The sequence below is a fragment of the Festucalex cinctus genome, chromosome 5, assembly GCF_051991245.1.
Source record: "Festucalex cinctus isolate MCC-2025b chromosome 5, RoL_Fcin_1.0, whole genome shotgun sequence".
In the NCBI taxonomy this organism is placed as follows: Eukaryota; Metazoa; Chordata; class Actinopteri; order Syngnathiformes; family Syngnathidae; genus Festucalex; species Festucalex cinctus.
This window is the reverse complement of record NC_135415.1, coordinates 8760176-8787424: the sequence shown is the minus strand read 5'-3', so window position 1 is coordinate 8787424 and position 27249 is coordinate 8760176. Positions and strand designations below refer to the sequence as shown.

The 27249-nt window shown below is 39.4% G+C and overlaps 2 protein-coding genes across 12 annotated transcripts in view; both read right to left on the bottom strand.

Moving 5' to 3' along the window:
- Window positions 1-1790, bottom strand: part of pdlim2 (PDZ and LIM domain 2 (mystique)) — a 34394-nt gene extending 32604 nt beyond the window's left edge. The window contains exons 1-2 of one of the 4 annotated variants that reach the window (XM_077522462.1): window positions 1601-1790; window positions 1442-1493 (exon numbers count right to left, since the gene is read on the bottom strand). The gene's annotated coding sequence lies outside the window, so the exon portion shown is untranslated. Of the gene's footprint in view, window positions 1-1441 lie in introns of all 4 variants that reach the window. The other 3 variants (XM_077522461.1, XM_077522460.1, XM_077522459.1) reach the window with 3 other exon arrangements.
- A 1948-nt stretch (window positions 1791-3738) lies between these two features.
- Window positions 3739-27249, bottom strand: part of sorbs3 (sorbin and SH3 domain containing 3) — a 28253-nt gene continuing 4742 nt past the window's right edge. For 2 of the 8 annotated variants that reach the window (XM_077522312.1, XM_077522313.1), the window contains exons 2-21: window positions 17520-17577; window positions 16469-16642; window positions 16157-16223; window positions 15942-16051; window positions 15707-15770; window positions 15496-15534; window positions 14978-15062; window positions 13559-13667; window positions 11427-11480; window positions 11238-11348; window positions 10632-10684; window positions 9533-9603; window positions 8936-8997; window positions 8814-8860; window positions 8576-8690; window positions 8363-8488; window positions 5800-6297; window positions 5205-5290; window positions 5017-5123; window positions 3739-4808 (exon numbers count right to left, since the gene is read on the bottom strand). In XM_077522312.1, coding sequence (XP_077378438.1) covers window positions 4747-4808; window positions 5017-5123; window positions 5205-5290; window positions 5800-6297; window positions 8363-8488; window positions 8576-8690; window positions 8814-8860; window positions 8936-8997; window positions 9533-9603; window positions 10632-10684; window positions 11238-11348; window positions 11427-11480; window positions 13559-13667; window positions 14978-15062; window positions 15496-15534; window positions 15707-15770; window positions 15942-16051; window positions 16157-16223; window positions 16469-16642; window positions 17520-17531 — 2052 coding nt within the window. In that variant the 5' untranslated portion in view covers window positions 17532-17577 and the 3' untranslated portion in view covers window positions 3739-4746. Of the gene's footprint in view, window positions 4809-5016; window positions 5124-5204; window positions 5291-5799; window positions 6298-8362; window positions 8489-8575; window positions 8691-8813; window positions 8861-8935; window positions 8998-9532; window positions 9604-10631; window positions 10685-11237; window positions 11349-11426; window positions 11481-13558; window positions 13668-14977; window positions 15063-15495; window positions 15535-15706; window positions 15771-15941; window positions 16052-16156; window positions 16224-16468; window positions 16643-17519; window positions 17578-22417; window positions 22788-27249 lie in introns of those variants that run through there. The other 6 variants (XM_077522316.1, XM_077522311.1, XM_077522309.1 and 3 more) reach the window with 6 other exon arrangements.

Sequence of the window (27249 nt, the reverse complement as noted above, 5' to 3'; positions counted from 1 at the left end):
CTGAATAAAACAAGAGGAATGCAACCACAAGCCTCTCCCTGGTCTACGAGAAATAACATTCATTTTATTCATTCATCACACCCCTTTGGTCGTATTTAGCTGCAGTCACCAGGGAGATGGGAAAATATCAAACAATAACAAATCAAGTCCGAGAGGGTGTTGGCTGATGTGTTTCTCACACGCTTACGATGGAGTTTATCACTATTGTTTCACGTGTCATTCAGAATAATCAGACGGGGACATACCTGTAATTTGTGTGGGCTACGCCCTTGTAAGACAGGGAAAGCATGCTATAAGAATGCCATAGTGCAAAATATAACAATTATCATTGGGCCTGCAGCTCTCCTGCAAGTATAGTTGTTAATCAGACTATGACATGCTGGCTGTACTTATTTGCCCCTTCTTTTCTAAGCAAAAGGGACTTCCACACTTTTTTCCAGTCTACATTCGGCATAGGCTCCGCACTGTACTGCTGAGCAATTTAGCTGGTTCACCACAAACTCTGCACGCAACATCCCTTCAATACATGAACCTTCTCGAATGATCCAGCATCAGCAGGGACACTTGGCCCATTCAGTTACGTTTGATGCTGGGTGAGCAAAAAAGTGTTTCAAAGCGTTGGAAACATCGTTGGTATTATGTGAGGTGTTGTTTCTGGGAAAAGCCACGTGACACGGAAGAAAAACAAACCTCAACTATAGACGGGAACAAACTTTGATCACTCAAGTCTGTACTGATAAAACTGACTTCCTGCTAGCATACAAGTTCCACTCAGAGAAAAAAGAAAAGAAAAAAAAAACTGTTTTTGTACTTTTTGGAGAGTGGTTCTTCATCTGCTGCAATAACATACAAGTCATGTTATATTCTATTTCTGCATCTTTCACTACACACTGGGACTGACCAGGATTGTTAATTTCCAAACATGCTGCTGAGGTGCAGTCATGTCTAGACACTTTTTTTTTATTATTTTTTTTTTAAGGAATGAGAAGCAGGGAAGAGGTCACTTTGACTGGTATTTGAGAACTCTCACCACCAGCATTACTGGGTGAGGCGCGAACATAGCAGTTAAGTGGTGAACGTGTCAAATACTGCCATTTATAATTCCTACACCTGGTCCAGACTCCACACACTCCACACACTCCACAAATCATTTTGACTGCCTAATGAGCACAGGTAGCCTCGGTACTCATTCTCTCGTGCACCTTGCGTGGGGATGAGTGTTTTAATTCAAGTTAATGACTTCCTTGTTCAAAAATCGTCAGCTCCTGTCATTATTCAACAAACTTCATTAGTTTAAATCAACACTTTACAGCAAAGAGTCGGAACGCCATTTAATCTATTACAAACCTACTGGCAACTTGAAATAAATGTCTCGTGTACATTGAATATCATTTAATGTCTTGTGTCGTGTAGTTTCAGGTAAAGGTGTACGTTTACTCACCTAGATATGTGCTGCGTTATCAGGGTTGCTGGTCGTCGTCTCCACCTGTGAACTATTTGCGTAAACAAGCAATTCTCTTTGACAAACTGAACTTAAGAGGCGCAAATAGCTGTTGCTGTTATACTGTAAAGTTCTAGTAAGCGTCAACTCCGACTCCACCTGTGGCTGCTCGCCGGACGTTCTCACAACGATGAGCTCGTGCTGCCATGTGCTCCGACCAAAATAAAGGCTTTGTCAAAGTCAGCAACCAGGGGCGTGTCGCCCCGCGGGGGCGGGAGGAGACGAGGGTGTCGCCCCGGTGACGATAATTGAGCCGTTTAGCCCACAAAACCGCCACGTCCGCTTTCGGCGACCTCGCGCCACCTGCTGACCGAAGAAGAGAAACGCGCGCGCGCTTCCTGGGGCAACGCACATTCGGCTCGTCATCTAATTGGCTGATTGTGTTCACGTGACCCACAGGCCCTTTTTTGTTAAAAAGTAAGAAACGTATTTTACTTAAGCACGTCCAGTAAAATGGTTATAAATATCTATGAAACATTTATAGGTCATTGTCAAGTGCCATAGGAAATATTTCAGTTTCTTCCTCTATGAAACAAGTGTTTTAGATTAGAGCCAACTGAAAGACTGCTCTTATTTCTATTTTTGTACTTTTTATTCAGAGTTCTATATTTGTGATTTATATGATTCATAAAAGATTGGGGATATTTTGCTGACAATTTAGGATGAGCCTACAATGCACTATAGGCATCAGCGCAAAACATTATACCTCCAAAATCACCACTTTTCAGGAGACCCAAGCCATTTTAACACTTTGAATTGGTCAACAATTCATAAAAATTACACCCAAAAACAAAAAATATAGATATTGAAAAATGTGAAAATTGCCAAATTCTGATTTATGAGATTTCAGCCTGGCGCCAGTTAAACATTTGGTCAGTGCCGTATAGTGACAGACAGAGCAATTACTCCTCCATTTAGATGACAGAACATACCATAAATCTGTGGATCCACCTGTCTTTCATACAACAGAATATCAGCTAGTATATCAGTGTTGATCAGGTAACCAGGCCTCGATTTCACAGTAAGGACATTGGTGTTTGATCCATTAAATTACTGATACATTTCCTGTTTCAATTCATCTTTGGTATTTAAACACTGCTCTTCATCATGCTATTCACATTGTGACATCATGAAACAAATATGACGCATAACAATTGATCAACAATAGCTTTCCATTGTGATGCTTCAAGCAGAGACGTGGCAACTGAGCTTAGTCACAGTGTCATTAGCATGTAGCAACACAGGGACTGGCGAAGAGTAACAAAGTGAGAGGTCAATGTCCTTGGAAATGTTCATTGATAAAACGTTTGTGGGAAATTTTGCCATTTAGCTCCTTGTTAGAGAACAGCTAGTTGTACAAAAAGAACGGAAACACTAAACAGTTGGACATGTGCAATCAAAAATTGTCACTTTCTTCCCTCTGTCTGTGCTTCAGGAAGTGCACCCAAAAATTGCCACAAGCTTAAGTTGCTTAAGAGTTTCTCCTAATTCTGTTGTCTGGTCTTGTGCAAGCTCATGCTGAGCTTAGTTAATGTGTGAAGTTCTGGATCTTCTCCATATAAAGTGTCATGTTGTGAATTGGAGCTATAAAATTAAAATGGAATTAAATTTAGTACAGTTGCTAGTGGATATATTCTAAAAATGCTAATCATTGTAATTGTTGTGATGTGGAGGGTAGAGGAAACAGGGCATGGAGGCAGAGGTGCAGTCAAAAAAGATTTAACTAAACAAAAACAAGGATCTGGATAACAAATGAATATATCCAACAAAAACAACAATGCAAAACCTGGGGGACCACCTATGCAAAAGCACTCTGCATGACAGGAGGAAACCACAATGAATCAACGCAGACAGAGAGACAAGAGACTAAATACACCCACTAATTGACCCAACGAGACACAGCTGGGCAAGACACAAGTGGCAGAGTGTGCTGATTGGTTGACACATTAGGAGGGGGTAGGCAAACACAGGTGGACATACTCAGGTTTGACGAGAAGGGGGAAGCCCACATGGACAACATAACAAAACACATATCACGACAAGAACTCAAAAGAAACAGGACAAAATCAAACCAAACCAAAATCAAACCAAGCTATGACAAAAGTAACAAAATCAACCAAAGCCAACCCAAACCATGACAGTAATGTTTTTTTTCTTTTTGAGTTAGAGAAAAAATATGAAAAGTTTTATTTTGCTTACGCTGGTGTGTACTATTAAAATATACAATAAAACGTGAGCAGTTTTTCTACACTCCATTTTTTAATAGCTTAAAAAAAAAAACATACCAACTATACCATACAATGGAAAGCAAGTAGTTCATAGGCAAATATATATTACACTTTGATTTTTTTTTTTTTAAAGCTTACACTGTACAACTATCTCCAGGTTAGATGATTACTGTTACAGTGATGTCATAAAATTTCTTAAAAAAAAAAAAAATGGTCAAGATTGCATACTGTATAGTTCGACTGCCGGCATGAGGCATCTTTATGTTGTAGTTCGAAGCAGGAAAGACACAGCTAACAGCGTGCAAATAATATGTGCTCTGAGTTTTTAGTAGCAAGCTAGACAATTTTAAAGCAAAACTTGTCTTGACAGACTTCTTCCGAACACAGAAAAAAAATCCTTTGCTTTTAATTTTTATATACAAAATATGAAATAAAGATCCCTAGACATTTAACAATCAATGGGAAGAAATCAGTGCATGTGCTATGAAATTGTACTTTTCTGAAAAGCCTTGTGGTAGTTATAAACCTAATGGCACAAATTGTTCCTTTCTAACTGAGGAACTTTTCTACCAAGTCATGTTGCTTCTTCAAACTTCTTCAAAGATCTGAAAAATAATCTGAGAGACATTTTATGGAAATGTTAGTCATCGAGTCCACAAAATATGAGAAATTCATATGAAATCACTTCAGTGGTTTGTGGTGGCTGAATGCAGGACATTAGAAAGAAAAGTCAGTTCTGGAAAGAAAAACAAATTTGCTCCAGCTGCAAATAATTGTGGGACAAAATCACTCATTCTTTGCATGTCTTTAACATCCAGTCTTTCTTATTATGGGTTTATATGCCAGTACGAAGCCAGTGCAACACACTCATGCACTCATGCAGGGATGTGAGGACTTCTCTTGTATTCATCTTTGGTCATGGAAAAGGCGTGAACATGCATGTCCATCTTAAGGTCGGTGATTGTGGTTGTTGAGTGCTTGTAATGTGAATCCATTTGAATGTGATCAAACAAAAAGTCAAGCTGGTGTCACATAATTCCCAGGGAAAGTCCCAAATGCATGAGTCCTTTCTGACGTACCTGTAGCACACATATTGAGAATGTTACGTGACAGAGAAGAAGAAAAAAAAAAAAAAAAAAAAAAAAAAAAAAAAAGTCTAGCAAAGCTTCACTGCAATGTTCCACATTGTTCACTAGATGGCAGCACTGATACGCCATTAAAAAAAAAAAAAAAAAAAACTTGCACTTTGGCGTTGTTTCAGAAGTACCGTAATAATCAATTCCTCACCTACAAACCAGCCATCGTCACATTTCTCCAACACTTGTACAATGTCGCCTTCTCTGAGCTCCAACTCATCTGCATTCTGTGGTTTGTAATTGTAGATGGCTTTATACCTGATGGGAAGAGAAATGACAAATTCAGCACAGTTATGACAATGCGTTGTTTTGTTCTGGTAAAATGAAGTACTGTATTACGGTTGGTGTTGCACCACTGTGGAGCCAGCAGTGTTTGGCACTTGTAAAGGTGGGAGTGAATTGTCACTGGGATGAGAGAGCGCACCCTAAAAGACGAATGAATATTTCCTGTCAGGTATGCAAAAGTAAAGAAAAGCATACCTTAAAGGGGAAGTCAACCCCCCCAAAACAATTATTGACAATAATGTGTTCTAAATACGGTATTCTGGTTAGTATTGCGTGAGTGGAATGTGAGATAAGCAGCAAAATCCAGCTGCTTTTATCATTCAAGGCGGGCATTTTGTTCAGTTAACAACCAAGAAAACAGGTAATCTGAGAGTGGTTGTTGCCTGAACCCTGCACAACTGTGATGTCATCTTCAGTCGAAAGCAAGTGGCAAAATGGCCGCCCCCTGAGATGGATAAAAATAAAAAATTAAAAAATAAAACGCTGGCTTTTGCTTCATAACTCATATTCCACAAATGTAATATTAATCCGAATGTCATGTTTAGATTTGTGAGGTCACATATGACATTATTGTCAAGAAATGTTTAATTAAGGTTGACTTCCCCTTTAACAGATGTGGGCATGCAGTGAGTATACATGGGAGGCAGACCTGTGAGGAATCATTGTATCTGGGAGTGTTCACTGTGGGCCCCCCTGCGCTATGTGCAGTTGCTGCCGCAGAAGCAGAAGGTGACGCAGAGCTAAAAGTGGTGTGGTTGGCAGGCGAAGCAGGTTTGGAGGAATTATGCGGCCACCGATCGGTTGATTCTCTCGATATGGGCGAGTGCGACTGTGGTGGTGCGCCGTAAAGCAGAGGTGAAGATGGATTCTGGGGGGAGTGCTCTCGCTTGGGGCTGATGCACGTGGGGCTGAAAGGGGACAATGGTGACTGCAGGCACGGTGAGTGGAGCGGACGTCCTGGACTCTGAGGTCCAGGGGACATCGGAGACATGAGGTTTGTTGAATAGTCGTCCGTGGAGTATTTGGTGCGGGGCATCTTGTTGACCTGAACATAGTTGGCAGGGAAGATGCCACTCCGGTTGGTCCCTGAGATCCTGCCTTCCAGCCACTTGTCATTGACACATCTGGTTATACTTATTACTTCGCCCTAAGGAAGAGCATCAACACCAAAGTTACTTATCAAACATTCTTTACTTAATTATGATATCCTGACAAATTCCACATTCAAGTTGATATCATTGGTGAGACAACACAATATTTGAGGGGAAAACATGTCAAATTCATGTGTTGCAAATTGTATTACGCTGCTGCATATTTTCCAACAATTTGTTTGACGTGCTTGAATGTAGTTACTCATTTCGATTGAAGTGTTACAAACTATTGTTCTAAGCCTTCAACAACAAGAGCCAAGGCTTTGAGCACATGTTTTTAAGAGTTATTCCAGACACTGAGTTGCATACAGTCTGAATCTGGGGTGTCCAAACATTTTCCTCCGAGAGCCACAGACAGAAAAAAAAACAGATGCAAGAGCCACTTTTTTTTTTTTTAACTTTAACTTATTTAGTGTTAAACATGGTAACACCAATAAATCAATCAAGCAATTACACACAGTTTATATAGCGGAGTTTTTTGTTTGTTTGTTTGTTTGTTTTGTGGCGTATTCTCCACAATGTTATAAAAAGAAATTCTGTTACTTAGCTATAAATGTATTTCGATTTAGATACACATGTAACGCTAACGCTGATCTTAAATGGTTTTGAGTTGTCCTGTGGCGGCTGGTCAGTGGAGGGCGCTAGGGAACCACCACCACCAGAGCTACCCTGAATCAAACCAAAATTAAGAAATAAAAATGAGATATTAAAATAAAATATGACATATTTGTATCACTGCTTTCAATTTAAAGATGAGTAAAGTTGTTTTGATCATCTCAAACTTGTGTGACGTGTTTTCGACATACAACTCTTCTCAACATCTCTTCTTCCAACTACTGTGTAGTCACTTCAACCGTAAGAGACTGTCACACAAATAAAAAAGCTGTCTAATGCTTGATTAAACAGTAAAATTGTCAACAGTATGTATACAGTGTCGTGTTGTTGGGCGAAGGATTCAAGCGAGCCAGTACACTATGGAAGCCCAAAAGTGTCAAAATTCAATAAATAAAAAGGCCTTTTTGAAATAACTATTCTTTTGATAAATAACAGGCAATTATGTAATATGGCCATTAAAATTTAAAATGAGGTGCTAGTATTATTATGAAAAGTGTTATGCTATTCTTTAATATGTAACAAATATTTTATTTTGGTTAAATATTTCATTATGATTATTTTAACAATGTCATACTTTTTAAAAAATAATGGCATTTAATTTATTTTCAAGGTTTTATGAGATAAGAAAACGTTGTTTTACAAAGTCAGTTTTTATTTCATAATGTCCTTTTCCACAATGGTCTTCTTTTACATAATGGCGTTTTACAGCCGAATGAGTTGGCCTGTCAATCAAATGACATGAGGCGGAGCCAGTTACGTGATTGGCTGAGTCCCTTATACAGACATGAGCAGCAGCACTTGCAGTATCGATTCACGCGTGGAGAGTTTAGCGCCTGATGAGGAGCCACGGCGGTCACAGGCTTGCTAAAGCATGGATACGGAAGATAAGTCACTTTCAGAAGTACTCCAAGAAGTAGCAAATCGTTTAGAATCGGATCATAACGTAAAGGCCTTGTTAAACTTCTGCATCAGGCTACGGGGTAGGCGTCACGGCGATCTCGGCTCACACAGGTGGTCCCACCCACTGACTTTGATTGACAGGCCAACTCATTCGGCTGTAAAACGCCATTATGAAATAAAAACTGACTTTGTAAAACAACGTTTTCTTATCTTATAAAACCTTGAAAATAAATTAAATGTCATTATTTTTTAAAAAGTATGACGTTGTTAAAATAATCATTATGAAATATTTAATCAAAATAAAATATTTGTTACACATTAAAGAATAGCATAACACTTTTCATAATAATACTAACTTCTCATTTTAAAATTTAATGTCCACATTACATAATTGTCTGTTATTTATCAAAAGGATAGTTATTTCAAAAAGGCCTTTTTATTTATTGAATTTTGACACTTTTGGGCTTCCATAGTACACGGCCATCTTTTTACTTCCGGCTAAGCCTTTCAAAATACAACATCGATTACACCACTTACAGTACTCACTTTTCGAAAGGGAAGCTCAACTGGAAGGTCTGCATTGAAATTATAAAGCGCAACTGCTTCACCGTAGTCCAGCACCTGCACACTGGGAGGCTTTATAGGCGTTGGCTTCTCAGATGGAAGCAGAATCTGTGACGGGAAATTTGTAAAGCTCAGCTTCACTGCGTTAAAAGACAAACAGCATGACCTCAGAGGCACAATTAAGTTCTTTTTTACCTCCACATATGTGATGGGGAAGATGCCTGCTCTTCCGTGATGTTCTCCTTCAAACCAGTTGGCGTCTACTTGTCTGCGGATGTAAACAATGTCGCCCCTGTGCAGTGTGAGCTCCCTGTGTGCGAATGTAAGAAGAAACACGAGTGCCAATAGGTTACAACACTAATTTATCTAGAACAGCAGACGTATTAACGTGCTTTATTAATTTCATAAAGGTTTTACCAAACCAGTAACTCACTTTGGCGACTGAGCCTGGAAATTGAATTTGGCCCTAGCTGCTTTCATCTGAAAATGGAAAAACTATTTAATATTTCATTGGAAAAAAAAAAACAGCTAAATTTAATGATGCTTTTCATTTACCTTCTTTTCTTCTTTCTTAGGCGAGCGCTCCATGGTGTCATTGGCAGCAGAAAAACGATCTACTGAGCAAAGCGGTCATACAGCAGGATTAGTGGCGCATAAAAAGTCCTCTATTAAAAAAAATAAATTAAAAAAAAACAGTAGGCTCTTCAAAACATTATCATTATGAACCTATATAATTAGGCAGCTCTCACAACTAAAACAGGAAAACAAATGGGATAAAGCTAATCTCAAACAAGTATTTTAGGTTCTACTTCCTCTTTTCCAAGGTTTCCTCCCTCCACACCCATTTACTGTTCAGCCACCTTTTTTTTTCTTCTTCTTCTTCTTCTTAAAAAACAAAACCGCCATTAAAACTCGACAACTCTCAGCAGCAGACAAAAGACACAATACAATCATGGGACCTCATATTAAATTACTGGGCAATTCTAGCCAGTCACAACAAGCTCATTAAGAGCGTACAGTTTTGTGGTGTGAACTGTGAAGCGTTGCTTTAAACAGCAGACCTCGAGAAAACCTTGCAAACTGGCATCAACAGCTCATTAAGGAATGTGAATTTATTTTTATAGATCAAAATGAAAGAAGAACATTGTTTACCAAATGTAGGAGCGAAGACTGATGAGGGGCCAGCAGAGTGATGGATGGGCTGCTTTGGCGCAGATGAATAGCTGAAAATAAGTGATAAATATGAGGTATTTGTTTACAATACTTACTACTACTTAATTTCAAGTCTCTGTACTTTACTTGAATATTTTTCTGACCAAGATATTTCGACATCCCCAAATTGCCTTCTCGAAGAGAGTTGTTTGATGCTACAAGAAGGATTCTGGCAAAATGTTTTGTTAGATATTGTTGTAGTTGTATGATGTTAATAATAGTTTCCTGCTTATTTACTTTCTAACACACGTTCATCTATTTAATAGAACTTAAAACACATATGGTTGAAGGTTTACGGTAAGTAGTTCTGAATTGCTCTGTAAACAAACAGTACCACATGCTTAGTGTTAGCTTAGCAGCAACTATGTCAGTGTGACAGGATGAAAAAAAAAACAGAGGACTTTTTGTCACTTTATCTTGTAATTCCGCACATCCTCAGCAACAGGCTCTTTAAATAACGCGACTGAACCACAAGCCTTAAAAGGTCAATCCCTGTGCACTGGACTCAGCAAACAACAGCGGGAATCTTCCAAGAATGCATTACATGCACTGTTGGAAATGCGGAATGCCGTCAGAAGTACTGTACTTAAACCTAGTGACGTTTTTTTTTTTTTTTTTTTTCCTCTCAGGGAAGAATCTTTATGTGTAATAAATTTGTTTGGACAAATCAAGGAGGGGAAAAAATAGCTAAAAGAGAAGTGGCTTGACTTGGTCTTTATATTAGTTTGGAATTTGTGTTTACAATACATGCTTCAGGACGAGCATGAATGAAAATATACGGAATATCCAGAAATTTAGGCATTTGCTAACAATTCTAAAAGTTGGATGTTTTTTTTTTTTTTTTTTTTTTTTGCTTTTCAATTATATTAATAAACATTTCATCGTTTCATTTTTAACGTGCATAAATTTAAACATTAACTGCTAGATGTGTAAATGAATGGCAAGGTAAATGAACATGATGAGATTCTAACAATGCTTCTTCTGCTTACAACTAAGTAAAAGAAAAGTATCGACTAGATTGTTTCAAGTATCCACAGACCTGTTTGTGTTTGCAGCCCTTGCAGCAGTCACTGGGTCCCTGGACCGGGCCTCCTGGAAGCACAGTACACCTTGATCAAAATTTGCTCCCTGCAGCCTCCACTGTCTCCCAGCTTGGAGGAATTCTTTAAACAACACATGCAAGGCAACACGGTGGTGCTGACCACTCCCAGAGGGAGTTAGAAATCAACTGGGTCCTACGCTCCTTGGCTCACAAACAAGTCCACTCATGATTTCAGAACATTCAAGAAACAGGAAAAGCAAGACATCAGCGCACAGGCAGGATCATATCCAAAGAATCTGTGTAGGAGTGTGAATTTTGGCAATTACGGCAGGCACATATGACTTTGTTGATGTGGGAGTATGAGGGAAGGGTGGGGGGTGGGGGGGTTGCAGGCAGATGATTTAACAGATGAGTCAACGTGCAAGACAGGGAGGTGATTCTGCTGTCATTGGGGTTGGGACACACAACAAACACGGTCAAAAGTAGCAAGCGGTGAGGCTCATACAGTCGAGATGGGAAGGGCTGGCAGTGATCTGGGGGGCTAACAAGGGGTCCTCAGCTTGAGACAGTCAAGGTGGGTTTGGGGCAGGGGGGGCTCAGTACCTCACCCCAGCCTCGACGCTGCTGCTGCTTCTGGGACAGTCTCTTTTCCAAGCCCTGGATATCCGAGTCCAACTCGGCCTCAAAGCGACTTAGCTCAGAGACCAGACTGGCCTGAGCCCAGGTAATGATTTCACAGTTGGCATTGGTTATTTTGGAATTGTTTTCGCATTAAACAGTCAGACAGCTCACCTCAACTGAAGGAGACTTTGACTTGTCAGCTTGTTTGTTTGGCGACCGGTAACCCTATAAATAGAGAAACAGTGTTGAGGTAAGTGATTGTTGATAATTAAATGCAAATCTCACCATTGTTGGATTAAAAAAAAGTTATGTATTCAGTAGGGGTGTTAAAAAAAATCGATTCGGCGATATATCGCGATACTACATCGCGCGATTCTCGAATCGATTCAATAATCGGCAGAATCGATTTTTTTTTTTTTTTTTTTTTTTAAGGATTCACACCTTGAGCATGGAAGAATGTTATATGAACGGCACATTAAGCCTTAATATTTTTATTTTAATGCTGTTCAAATGTGAAACAGATTGCAAACTGTTTGTGTACAGTGGCTCACGGTTATAAGCCTCAAGTTTTAGATAAATATATTCATACAAATCTTACAGTGTACATGTACAAATTTACTGATAGTATTTTCTATGGAATGGAAAAAAATCGCAACAATCGACTTATAAATTCGTATCGGGATTAATCGGTATCGAATCGTGACCATTCGTATCGGGATTAATCGGTATCGAATCGAATCGTGACCTGTGAATCGTGATACGAATCGAATCGTGACCTGTGAATCGTGATACGAATCGAATCGTCAGGTACTAGGCAATTCACACCCCTAGTATTCAGTATGCTCCAGGTAACGTTATCAAAGAGAAGAAGTATTACCTTACTTAAGATTATTGTATCATTTAGGAAATGATCAGGCCGAGCAGCATGTTAGCAGCAGCTCTTTAATACCAATTTGGAACCGTTAGCCATAACCACGCAACTATCACAACAACACAGTAGTGCTTAGCTTACAAAAGTCTCTCCCATGATCCCCACATGGCTCCCCCAGACTAATGGAAACCATAGAACCCTCGAACCACATACAAGGTTGCTACAATATGGGTGGATGGATGGATTTTTGTTCAACATAATTGTTATGAGAACACCTAACGTTTGTTTGTTGTAACAGTTTGGTTAGCTTTTACAGCTATTTGCAGTTACAATAGGCTAACGGGCTAACAGAATTAATAATGAAGAAATAAATAAATCATGAGTGATTCATACACAGATATCTTCAATATGGTGTGGGCTATGATTAGATAATTTAATATGTCTTTGTAAGTTGTATCATTCATCTGTACAATACAGTACAATGTTTAATCTTAATATTATTTTGCAGTGTTTACGTGTTTAACTAATACTTAATTAAGAATTATTGTTATTTAAATACTGTTTTCTTTATTTTGCCGCATGATCACTGCCCAACTGTGCTATTCTCAATATTATCCTCGATCAACATGAACCAGCTTGTTATTTGTTTGCTTCTAGACAAGAACGTGAGTATGTTTATTTCATATAAACTGAGTGCTGGCTGTGAAACACACAAAGGCCCATTTGTTGCCGTTAAAAGCTGTTTATGTTGTGATTAATAAAACTGCTAATATTTTTTTTATTATACAAGTCAAAATAACTTAATCTTACTTGAGTACTCAACACAGTTTAATTTAACAAGAAAGTCAAATTTATGTTTCCAATTCTGTCTCGGTTAACTATAAAACTCTGCTGGCAAGTAGCAGAAACTTCGGTCCAGATAGTATGCCAAGGCCTTCCTCTCTCAGCTGCGCGTTATCCTCATTCCATTCACAGACCATAAAGTTGCTGTGAAGCACCTGACGTGGTCTGTGCACAGTTTGTCTCAGACACTCTTGGCTGTCAATAAAAAAATGGGGTAAAATATGCTGCACCTCAAAAGTTTAGTAATGCTGATCACAAGACACGTCAGCTCCGAAAGATTCCTTTTACTTGTGATTGCATACACGGGGCTTTACAGGCACAAAATCCGGAAGGTTGTTGTTTTTAACAGATTAAAGACCACAAACTCCCTCCGGTCCTTGTAGAGAAGACTTAACTAGCACAACACTAAATATAGGTGCAAAAAGAATAAAGCTTATTGGAGCTTTTGAATCGAGCTGATAAATAACTTCAAGTTACTCATAAGCTTGTTGTGAAAACAACACAGACAGTATTAGTATGTTAAAGAATGAGGCAGAAAACATTCAAAATGGAGTAATTTTGTTTAGGTAAACTATTTTAAATGTTGTACCTGGCTGAGGCTTACAGAAGAAACATCTTTTTCGGGCTCAAAATCAAATATGCTCTTGGGTTTAGTCTGCCGCTTCTCTGGATCGGACAGCTCGCTGACATCCTGGCTCCTGAAACATAACACCCAAGTGGGTGAGCAAACACACACCATGGGCAGCAACTTAATCATTGCCTTATTCTAAGTGTTGGAACAACAAATCCCAACTTGCACCCCACCCCACCCCCTCCTCCTGACACGCGAGGCGTGTTCAAGAGAAGTCAGAGAAAGCGCCCACATTTTAATTTCCACTGAAACACATTTAGAAATTGGGTGTAAATTGTAACGCTAAACTACCATAGAAAATGTTGTGAGCAGGTGTGCAACATCCATTTTCTTGACAGTTTATTCCTCCCAAGGGTCACGGGGGTGCTGGAGCCTATCCAAACTGGCTCTGGGCAGTAGGCGGGGTACACCCTGGACTGGTTGCCAGCCAATCACAGATTATTGAAACATTTTGTTGTAACTAGCGATGTCAGGCGATTAAAATTTTTAATCGCAATTTATCGCATGACTTCATTTGTTAACACACCATTAATCGCAAATTTTAGATTTGTTCTAAATTTAATCATTGATAAGTAATTTCATAATAATTCATAACATTGAGTTAAAATTAATTACATGTACTGTACTGTAAAAACGAGTTTGATATTGATTTGTGTTGAGGTCTTTTTTTTCTGCCACTAGATGGCATAATTGCATTTGTAAGGCATTGGTGACAGATCAGTGCATTTTTTTCATATTAAGAGCCATCTACAGGTAATCTTTAACATGAAGTAACTTGGAATTCTGCACATTTTTAAAATTGTAAAATACAATTTCACCCCAGTCTCCACAAATATATGCATTATTTTTTACTGCTAAATTTTGACATGGACGTGTCTACTGAATGTCATCTAGTCCAATGATTTCGAACACCATGACACTTTTATGCAGCGTCACTCGTCAGAGTCCATTAGGTGTCCCACAGAAAATGATCAAATTGTAATTAATTAATTTGAAATGATCTATGCTCTTCCACTAGATGGCAGAAGGTATTGTACTTACTTTAATTTGTGCATAAGCTGAAGCAAAGTCATTATAACTACTATACTGCTTACTTTTTGTGAATTTTTTGGTTTTGTTTTTCTCGTATGAAATATATGCCTTGACTCAACAAAGGTTAAGAAACACTAGCCTGATGCATGTGTGGCATGCTCTACTTAGAAATTAATTTTACACCAGGCCCCAGAGTTAGGCTCCTGGATTCAGTTTGCTCGTCTCACTGCTACAATATGTGGATGGACTTGTAATTGGCAATGTGTATGTGTGCACCAGATTCGCTACAGTGCATACTTGGAAAAGTTCAGCTGTGTGTGTGACCGTGACTGGGAATCAACTCACCAGTCAGGCAAGGCTCCATGTGGTGTTAACCTGAAGAGATATTTATCGGCTTCTTCGTCCTCCGCGTTTGCAGTCGCCTGCTGGCCTGTGGATGAAAAAAAAAAAAAAAAAAAAAACAATAACAATGAAATGACAATTAAAAAAACAATTAACTGTGGTAGAAACTAGAGTTGGGCATAACAATCATATAAATAATTAAATAAAAAATATAGATTGTGAAAACATTTTGAAGAGGTTGACTTGGGTGCAACCAGCAGAGGCGATGAAATATTTATAGTCTCAACTAGCTTGTAACATCAAACCAACTATGGGAAGTTGAGCAACATCCACAAAGACATCCACTACAGCACTACTGGCATTGAAAGAAAGAGGTCATAATGATGTTGTGGGGGAAAAAAAACGCATTACATATATTTTACAAGTAGCCTAATAATTATTTGAATTGATAATGTATAATTTCCCCCATTGCTGGTGAAGGAAATCTAGTCAAATGTCCATCTCTAAGCAGAAACACTTACATCTAGCCGACCACCTGTCTGATTCCTCCTGCTCAACCTCTAAAAAGACAACAACAAAAATTGCACAGTGAATAATAGCAACAAGCAATAATAATAATAATAATAATAATAATAGAATGTATCATTATTTCTTGTATTGTGTGTCTCTGTTGTACCGACAAGAATTCTAGCAAGGGCAAGTGTGTGAAAGAAAGAGGCGCAGCAATCGTACCCTCTGGCTTCTTATGTATTTGTTTGAACATGCTCCTGTACCAGTCTCTGGGCTTGTTTACACTCTGGTGGAAGAAAAAGAAAGCAGGTAGGGAGGGGGGAAAGATATTTAAGATACACGTTAGAAAGTGTAGGTACTGTGTTGTTAAAAAGTCTCAAATCAGAATGAAATGACACAAAGAAAAACTAATCAAATACAAATAAATGTGTATTTTTGAATGTTTCTTCAATCTTACAGATCTGGAGGCAATAGGCATCCCTGTTTCATCCACTGGGCCGATCCCTGAGAATTTGATGAGTCTTTCCTCCCGTGTGGGAGAAGGCTGGACCCCATTGGTGAGTCCCCCTGAGTAACAACTGCCATGTCAGTGCTGTATCAAAGCGTTCACCAATGCAATTATCTTGTCTTTTTAAAACGTCAAATAAAAAACAAAACAAGGCTCAAATTTACCATGTGAGGGGCCATAATATGATCCAAAGCTGGGAGTCGTTGGGCCATTTCCATTGACATCAGATGCCTTGAGGCAGACAGAGATTCACGAGTGAGGATATAGAAGGCTTTGTGTCATCATTAGCCACACATTTATGGCCAATAAATGAAGCTGAATTAAACAGTCAAAACTGAGCATTATGAGGCCTAAGGCCAGCAAGAATGTTCAAGTACACCAAACACACCACCCCCAGCCATTCATAAAAACGGTGATGCTACATTTGTCCACAAGGAGGCGCACTCGTGTGGCTTTCCTTCAATTTCCGGACATACCTTGAACTCTCCAGATGGAAACCTCGCTGAACGCAGAGGGCTGAGAGGAGGAGTTGGCAGTCCAGGGGAGATGACCACCTCTTTGGTCAGATCTGGAGATGTTATGATGTGCTGACCAGAAGGACCCCCAGGCTCCCTGGAGAAGCCATTTGGACAGCCAGTCTCTTCAACAAGCTGCCATGATAAAAAAGCGAAATGAGCATGCATTAAGAAAAATGATGAGTGAACTTTGATCCTGCCATGTAATCCTGTTAGCTTTTTATTTTATTTTTTTATTTTTTTTGGGGGGGGGATACTCCATGGAATATCATGTGAACATGTTCGGAGCTGAACTGTTCCCTAGACAATAATGCACTGGGTGAAAAGGCCTCTAAATTTATTTAAAGCAGGACTTGTGGGCGGTGGAGTTCCACCCACTTCATCATCTCATTCTGCCACAAGTGCAGAAAGACCTCATTGAAGGTGCAGATCGGGGGCACAGAAACAGGAGTTGACCATTATGAGCTCATTAACTCCCCTCATCCTGCAGCCAAGGGGAGGAGCTACTAGGCAAGAGGGGTTGAGAAGGGGTCACCGATGTCAACCTCGGTCCAACAAGCTCGCTGTCGTATTACGGTCGCCATGGTGATCTTTTTACTGCCGCCTAACGATGGTCAGTCTGACTCTACGATTGGAACTTCAGAATCAGGTGCTCTGCTCTCTGTGTGCGGTTGCCGGTGGGGGTCATGGGAAAGCTCCACTGCTTCATAGTAGTGCCATAACTCTAACTGGCCATAACAGTCGGCACAATTCAATTCAATAACTCTACCAAAAGTGAATTACACATAGATTTATCATATTTATCTCTTGTGTTGCACCTCATTGGATAGAGTAGGTGTATCTAATGAAGGGACTTCATGTTCTCATGTTCTTGCAGAGTTGCCTGAGATATATTTTTCTGTGTGCAAAACATACAGTAGTATTCAAAGCTTTGGACTTTTGTTTTGCTACTGAATGAGAAGCGATTTCATCTGTAATGTCAACAAAGTGCAACAATTAAGAAACATTTTACCTGCGCCTGCATGTGTTCACTTGCCCGTCCTTGTGTGGCAGAGTCACAACAAAAGTAGCTGCAGATAAACACAATAAAAAAAAAAAATGTCAATAGCATACCTTCACATAGGCAGATTATCAGATGAGTCTTTTGACATTTAGTTGGTTTGTGCAGTACATACAAGCCAATGCTGACGTCCCCATATGAGTGGAACAGACCTTTTTTTTTTTTTAAGCGACTTAATATGGAGACTATAATTAGGCATAGGCAAGCACTACAAGGTATCTGTCTCGGGTCGATCCCAGGTTCACGGTATCGATACTCGAGACCGCCCACCCTCTTGTGTCTGTTTTACTGTCAGGAACTAGAAATTAGAAAATTTACTTTAATTTCAGAACAAATTGGCTCTCGGGACATGGAAAAAAGAAACTACATATATATGTAGTTTCTTTTTTCCATGTCCCGAGAGCCAGCCTTTCTTTTTCTCTCTCTCAAATATCGGCTGTTATTTTTTGGGAAGAAATGTTATGCATCGAAAGTACAAGTGGTATCTGTAATAATAATAATAATAATAATAATAATAATAATAATAATAATAATAATAATAATAGCCAGATTATAAAATGGGAAAAAACTATGGAAAACAAAATAGACATACAGTATACAAACATACTGTACATACATACATTAACACATACATATATATATATATATATATATATATATATATATATATATATATAAAAATAAAAAAAAAGACAAGAAAGCGGGAAAATCCAAGGCAAGGTAAACCCAAGCTAATAGAGGAATCCCATAACCCAACCAGGAGGGGGCACGGGCATCAAAACAAATGTACGTAAAATTAATTCTAATTAACTTAAAAACATAATAAATAAAAAGTTTCGATAAGAAACCACATAATAATGAAACAAGAGGAGAAGACAACAATAATAGTAGGTATCGGTATTGTTGACTACTCAAGAGTTGCGTACTCTTACTCTGACTGGTATCGGTCTGGGGGAAAAAAAAGTGGTATTAAACATTTCTAAAAACACAATATTAAAAAGGAAATATATTTGATGCAATTTAAAGCATTAAAAATAATGTCAGATTTTTTTTTTAACTTATTATGCTGGTTATTGTTTAACTTTGGATCAACTTTCAACCAAAGTTGTCTGAGTATTGCCAATCTCAGTACCTAAAAATAAGTCCAAGTTGAGCCCATGTTGAGAACATGTGACATCATCACAGAACCTCGCTCACCACAAAGTAATGAACAGAGATTGTTTTAACATGTTGTCTGTTGTTATAGCTCCCTTGTGGATAGCGCAACATTGTGGAGTCGTTGCCGTCAGATTTGTCACTACAGGAGATGTCTGTTAAAGTGATCCACACAGAAACACTGTACAATGGATTTTGCATCTCTTCAAATCTGCTGAATTTTGTGCAGTCGAATCAGGCCCCTTTAACCCTTAACCTTTTGACTGTGGCGTCATCCTAAATCAAGTATTACATCCAGTCAGAGTTGACAATGTTCCATTATCTAGCCCCCTCAATATACCAGAGGAAAGTTAGCATCACCCACTTTTCTTGTTTCTAGGGAAAATCCACCCACAACAACGACTGTGACTCACATCTGTTCCCAGTCGTACAGTGTCAGAACAAGCTGGACTGATGAAGCAGGTCAACTAACTTTTAATCAAGTGACCCGCTTCAATTTCAGATTAGCGTGCTCTCATTATCACGTGTGTGGGAATGAAGCAGACAGGCAATCGTCCACAGTGGCCAATGTGTGCTCCCTCAATGGCAACATTCGTGTCCAAATGATTACAACATTTGCTGTGGTAAAATTGTCATGCGTACTAACTACTGATGTCAATACAACGCAACACAGATTAGCTCCGTAAAAGGCAAGATCAGGGTTGCTATTGAGAGTTTATTGACAATTTAACTGTTCTAGTGTATGCTATGCAAATAGATATGCTTTGTAGAAAGTCCATGTTCGTGTATCAGTCTGGGGTCTGTCCGACAAACTGATGAGTTTTCCGCATGGAATTTGCAGCTTTAAGGATTGTGGTGCAGTCTGTGAAAACAGCCATGCACAGCGTAGAACCCATGAGTCCAGTATTTTGTTTTGTTTTTCTTTCTGAACAACAATGTCACTCTATCAGACTCATCATCTCTTAATAAACTTGGTTACATAACAGCAAAGTACTTAAAAAAGCTCAAAACAATCATAGCTATGCAGCTCATTATCTGTTCAACAGAAAACAATGCACGCACAATACATAACTTAATCAATTTCCAATGTGTTGGACGCGATGTAGCGTCACTCTCAGCAGGCTGAAGGCCCATGACCACATGAGTAATGTACCGGCATTCTCAGAAAATCATGTCTGCACAAGGCTTGCTTGATTCACAGTCTAACATAGCTTTCTTTGACAAAAGCAAATGCAGCATTCATTAAAGAATGCCATGTAAAATGTGTCGCAATAATTATTCAGTTATTGCTGTGTTTTCAAGTAACTCACTCTCGTGACACTATATGTCCATCCATTTTCAATAGTGCTTGTCCTCATTACAAATTATGCCAGGTGACTTTGGGTGAGCCATTTACTGGGGAAATATTGCCAACAGCCATTCATACTCACATTCACACCCACAGACAAGTTCGAACCTTCAATGAACGTAACGAACCTGACGTACATGTTTTTGGAACGTGCGAATCAGAGAAAACCCACACAAAGTGAAAACATGCAAACTCCACATAAGAAGGCCAGAACCGAGATGCAAAAACACTGAGGGGTATAGTCACTAACCCCGGGTTTTCACTGGATGCGGTTGCGGTGCGGTTGCGGTGCGGTGCGGTGCGGTCCGGCGACGCAAGCAATTAGATTCCATTCATTCGAATGGTGCAGTTTACACCGCTTGCGGGTGCGTTGCGTGTCGACTGCGGAAGGCCTGCGGCGTGCCGCAAGCCTTCCGCAAGGATAGACCTATTTTCTATTTTTGACGGACGCCGCAGCGGTAGGCCTCCGGCAAATGGCAAGCTAGCACAAAACACATCGAGCGGGACAGGAAGACCGAGGCAGTTTCAAAATAAATTTCCGGTTACCTTTCAGAATAAAACACTCGCCAGCTCCTATTTCGCAAGTTTTTCAGCAAAACGTGACGTGGGCGTCGCCGGGCCATGTGCTCATTCACGGTTTAGACACCAGCGAACATGGACGAGGAGAGGTTTATATTGGAGGTGGAAAACCACAAAATAATATATGACACGGCACATCCTTTTTATAAGGACTGTAATGTATTGTGAGTTTGATGTTCACGATTGCTTGTTGTGCCCGTCTCGCTTGCCGTACTGAGCGGCAGCCGGACGGGGAAGACAGAAATAAAGAGTGGACCCGCACTGACCCGACTCTCGTTATTAATATACTTTACAAGGACAACCAAAAAAAGGATGCTGCATGGAATCTCATAGCAGAAGAAGAAGAAAAAGTTAAATCAAAAGAAGTCCACCTCTCGTTGTGAAATGCCACATGATCGCGCGCGCGCGGTCCCGCGAGACACGTTGGGAAGTGGGCGGCGACGGAGCTGCCGGACCACAGCTGTGCGGAGCCGGTGTGGATTGACAAAAAAATTGACCCGTCCGGAGCACGCAGTCAAGACGCACCGCACCGCAACCGCACCGCAACCGCACCGCAACCGCATCCAGTGAAAACCCGGGGTTAGAATGCGCTGCGTCCGCTAAGAGCGCGAAATATTGCTTCACAACTGCACCCGCATTCTGCGGCCAGTTACCCACCTATTCACTAAGGATATTGCTCTAAAGATATACCGGAACAAACACGACCACAAAACTGACAGCTTGGAGCAAATTTGCACCTGATTTACCACTCAGTGTTGCCACAGTTACCTTGAAAAAGTAACTTAGTTACTTTACTGATTACTTGGTTTTAAAAGTAACTAAATTGTGTTACTGATTACTTGATTTTAAAAGTAACTAAGTTAGATTAAAAGTTACTTTTTTAGTTACTTTCAGCAGCTGCCGATAACACCATCTCAACATAAAAATAATGCAGTAGAAACGGAGTTCCAAATACTTTATTGAAAGTGCATTTTTAACATGAAAATAAAGGTGTTTTTTTTTTATGAAAAACAAAATAGTCAGTCTCTCTTGACTTCTTGTAACGTAAATACTTTTTATAAAACAAAAAATAAAAATCTATCCAGGTTGAAAATGAAAATCCCCTAAATTCCTCTATTGTTTGTTTGTTCCGCTATTCCAGTGTGTACACATGTATCAGTTTAAATATTTATTAGTAGTTATTGACAGTTATAATTGTTTTTTGGTTTGTTTGTTTTTTCTCTTCAAAATAAGGATCAGGAAAACAAAAGGTTGATAATTTAATGTTAAATATAAATATTTAACCTTTAGACAGACACCAACACAATTAAACAGAATATTTGCACATTGTGAAGTATTTCAGAAACATAAATTTAAGACATGAAATAAACCTACCGTCCAGCCAAAAGAAATATGAAGCCACCTTATGGAACAATAAATCTATCAAACACATTTTAACCACTTAATATATGCAAAAATATTTCCAAAAGTTCATTTCCCTTTTTAATCAACAATTTTTGTATTTAACAATTTTTTTTCTTTTGTCATCACTTTCATTTTTGGTTAATTTATGACATCTTTTTTTGTTTTTTTAATCTGAGACACGATGATGACCACAGAATATACTGTTTATATTTTGTTTTTTGGGCTGTCGTAATCGCGGGCACGTCTCAGTTCTCCTATCTGCTGCTCATGCTAGTTGTAGACATTGACAGGGAGCCACAAACTGAGAAATGAGATACTTGCAGTGTGCTTTTAGCTTAGCTGGTGTGTTGGCTGTGGGACATACCTGTGTCGTTTGAATCCATGCATTGGATCGTCACGGGAGTTATTCTTTTTGGCTCGCGCGCAGTACCAACGCCGGCCCGGGACATACAAGTGCACCGAGAGGACTCGATAGCCATAGGAAATACCGAGATGTACGGCACCGGCTTCTGCTAACTGTCTCCATTTGTATGTTGTCACTCGTTGCGCGCGCGCGCGCGCCGTGTCGCGAGCACGGAAACACGGAAGTAGCTTGAATGGTGATGCTATTGAAATGTAAACAAAACAAGTAGAGCACTTGCAGAACTCTTGCTATTGTTATGAAAACCATAAAGCCTCACTCGCAACCGATACGGTCGTTTAGCTCCCCTTGACGAACGATGGTTCGGTCGAATCGTTTTTTTGTTCCACCCCTACTGAAAACGTAACTTGTCTGACGTCACTCCCCCTGGCGAGAGGGCGGAGACGACCTCATCCCATAATGCTTCACGGACCAGTTGAGGATGGAAATAAATTGTTTTTTTTACCACTTTTATGGTCCATAATGCACACTTTTTTTGTTGTGTTGTGTGCCTGTTGGTTAATAAAACTAGTAGTAAAAGTATCATCACTTTTGTTTTGAATGTGCAAACCATTCATGACCAGACCATGGCTGAATTCAGTGTGGTGATCAATGACTTCTGCCTCATCTTCGTAGTTAGCAGTAGTTGTTTGTGACTGTTACAACAGTGAGATAGTTTGTCTTCTTCATGAAAATGAGGAGTAACGCATTGATTCTCTGGACAGTAACTTTAATCAGACTACTTTGTAGAATAAAGTAACGCGTTAGACTATTAGTTACTTTAGAAAGCAACTTTTTTGATACTTTAGAAAGCAACTTTTTTGAGTAACGCGTTACTAAGTAACGCGTTACCGGCAACACTGCACATGGCAATGCATTTGCGCCAAGAACCAACATAGAAAAATGTGTCTGTGTCTCTCTCTGCCTCTCTGTCTCTGCACCGCGCCACATGCACTGCTGTCATGATCCCGGGATCAAGGTTGAGGCAGATTTATACATGCTTTCCATAAACGTTATTTGCATCACGCAAACTCCGTGTGGCTATTAGCAAAAATTAGACTCTGCATATCAATGAGTCTCATTTGCATTGGGGTGCGCATATTTTGCCAAAAAATGTAGGCAAATTACCTAATTTACATACACGCAAATAACACCGGCGCACCGTGGCGCATTCTGGTCGGCAGTGCAATTAGTCACAGATTTCCCCATCGGCGCGTGTTTAGTGAATTAGGCGCTCCCAGATTGCTCAATTTTTACCGGCTCGCGCTGTGCAAAGCCGACACAAACCTTTAGTGAATGTGCCCCTGAAATTCAGAACTGTATTCTAAAAAGAGAATTGTTGACCAACTTAATACAAATTGCTTCAATTGGTAACACACAACTGAATTAAGTTAATCCAACTATTAAATGTAATTAATTATGAGTTCATTCAATTCATATATTCACTTGGGATTAATTTAATAACTCCTTAAAAAAAAAAAAAAAGTTTAAAAAACATTTGATTTTTTTTCCCCCCAAATTTTTTTTCTTACAAATACCATAAAAATGGGGATAAAAATGCTTAGAAAACAAAGCAAAAAATAACAAATAAAAATGTAGAAAAGAAATGCTGGGAAAATAATAGAGAAAAAAAATCTGCAAATATGTGAATCTGCGGGTGCAGAATGACAAATATGCAGGAGTCGAATGTAGTTTTAAGTTGTAATATCACCATTCACCACTAGATGGCAGACATTTTTTAGTTGTGCTTACAGTGAGTTCTATACTGGAATGTGAGTAGGCATAACAATTTGTTGGCAGATTTGAAATTATATGCTGGATAAACGTAGTCCATCAATATTTGTAAATTTTGAGTGAGTTTGATCATGCACTTAATGTAGGTTTGTTGTTCAGTAGTTTTGGGCTGTCCTTAAATAATAATTTTTATGCAAGCGAGCTCATGGTAAGGGGGGGGGTTGTTTGCTTCAAACCTTTTGTTGTTGTTTTACTACAGTGGATCTTTTATACATGCATTGTAAAATGTATTATCAAAAATGAATTATTATTGCTTGGCACATTTCATGCAGGCCAATTTGGCTCCACTCACTGGTGAAAGTCCAAGTAGGCTCATGTTTTAATATCTGACTGTCAGTTCTCCAGGGATCAGCATCCAGCACTGCATCCAGCGTTCCCTTCTTGAGTTGGAATCGATGCTTCCTAATAAGGAAGAAAACCCAGTTGATACCTTCAAACAGCCAAGTGTCTGGTTTTGCCTTTGAATACACTGTGAATTCTTACATAATGACTGAGTATCAAGAGCAGATGCAGAGCTGTAGCACATTAATCCCCCTCGACACTTGGTGAAATGTTTAACACCACTGGATCCGTTTTTAGGATGGAAAAGAAAAGCGCCATAAAAGGTCCAGGTGCACCTCAGATTAAGATAGAATGAGCTGGATGAGATAGTCCTTGCAAACCAGACTTCCTGCTTCCTATCTGTGACTCGGTCAAATAGCACCCGTGGTTTTTCTTGGCGTAACACAGATGAGAAACTTGGAGTATGGTCATGTGCTTCTGTCCAACAGAGAGCAATGGGCCAGATGTTAGGAAACACTACAAAGGGAAACTCAGTAAGAATCTATAGCACTATATTCAAGTAACCTTTTATCACACATCTGCATTGTGACTCATAGGCTAACTGTGAAAACATCTTGAACCAGAACCAGATAAGAAACCGGACTATTATTAGAAGTTGCTAGGTTTAGCAGGTCAGTGGACATCATCACAGCCACATGATTTCTTATGTGTTGTCACATCACAGCGCTTCAGTGATGTCATGCTGACACAATTGACAAACGCTTGAATTTAGAGTTTGGATTGAATTTCACAGCAAATCTTGCTCGAACTTGTCAAAGTGCCCACACAAAGCGCAATGAATGGCCTGCACAGTGTTGATGGGGAACCAATTGGAAGCTCACAATTTGCGATCAGAGAGAGGATCGTGTCATTCATAAATCATCCACACGTCCAAGTGATGATGTGAGCTAACACAAGGGATTTACGGGGACAAGTAAAACTGTCACTTGATCATCCTTCCAAGGCACAAGCTTTGGACTCTGTGCACACAGTTAATCATTGATTCATCAGGTGAAACTACTACACGCATTCGGGTGAGTGCAAGTCTTGATCCATGAAGGATACCAAACTAACAGTACATTTCTTAAGGTGGCTAACAGACCAAAGTCACATTAAATAAAAATGTACTCAAAGTTAACTTTTGAAAATCAGGTTTTATGTTATATTTCAGCTCCTTCCACACATTAGAACTAAGAATAAAGCTTTTCAGAATACAGTAGTCCAATGTGTTGTTTTTAGTCATTATGGTATTTTTAGGTATTCTGCTTAATAGTGCGTTTGTGAAATATGAGCTAAAGCTAGTGAACGCAGATTACATTTCAAATCGCTACTGCCACCTATTGATGAAAAAAAAATGAAACTACACACTTTTTTTTTTTTTTTTGCTTTTACAATTTTAACACATTTATTGAAACTACACATACCTTTCTTAACATTCAAAACACGCACATGAATTCATATCCGCAGACAGAGGACAGGAAATTCAAACCCAAATCCAATCTGAAAATTATTGGTCAGAGGCTTCCAGGAGTACCCATTTTGGACAGCTACAGTGTTAAATCTACTAATTAGAAGATGTTTTAGTTATAAATGGCCAAATAAAAAGGCTATTGTAAATATATTTTCGGCAAATTGTTACAGATTTAACAAGCAAAATCGTTCCGTTTTTATCTATCTCGGGGGCAGCCATTTTGTCACTTGCTGTCGACTAAAAATGACATCACACTTGCTCAGGGCTCAGGCAACATCGAATCACGGCTCAGTTGAGTCGTGATTGGCTGTTACCTGACACCTGAGCAACTATGATGTCATTTTCAGTCGACAGCAAGTCACAAAATGGCGGATTTTGCTGCTTAACACATATTCCACAAATCAGAATACTGTGTTTAGAATAGCGGCATTGCAAAGAACATAAAACAAAATGTTTGGGTTGACTTCCCCTTTAAGTATAAGTCTTTCATTTTAACCAAATCTCAGTGGTGCAATGACGCACAAAGTTGAATAACTAGTAACCGATCATCAAGAAAATATGCGTAAGACTGAAGCAGCTGACCTAACAGCTGCAAAACTGCATAAAGCCCACATTTTCAGCTGATGAGATGATAATGAGCCCATTTGGTGACCGCTTACTTCCAAATGTTAGCCGAGTCAGGCTGCAAATTATGTGAGAGGTGTTGGAGGTCCTGCGGGATTGATCATAAACTTGGCTGCACTAACCGACGCAGACGGCGCCCATACAAGGATCTGCAGCGCAAGTTTATGATATGTAGTTATTGGGGGATACGCTTATTTATCAGGAGAGGAGTATTCGCCTCCTTGTATGGTGCTTCTCCAGTGTGAGCAGTTGCAGCGTTGGAGTGTTTTTCCTGTCAACTGAATGGAGCTACTAAATCGAAGGCACGGAAATGACGCACAAACAAGCCTGTGTGATTTAACCATTTGTCATTTTCAATTGCTTATCTTGTTCAAGGTGGTGCTGGACTAGACATCAGTCAATCGCAGGGCAAATAAATAACCATTTTCTACCATTTAGTCTTCATTGTTTTTGGAATGTGGGAGGAAGCCAGAAACTATCAACTATGAGGCAGACGCGCTAACCAAATGCTCCACTGTGCACTAGATTTATTTCCATCTATTATTTTCCATCAGACGTGATCCTTCCATCCATCAATATTGTGTTC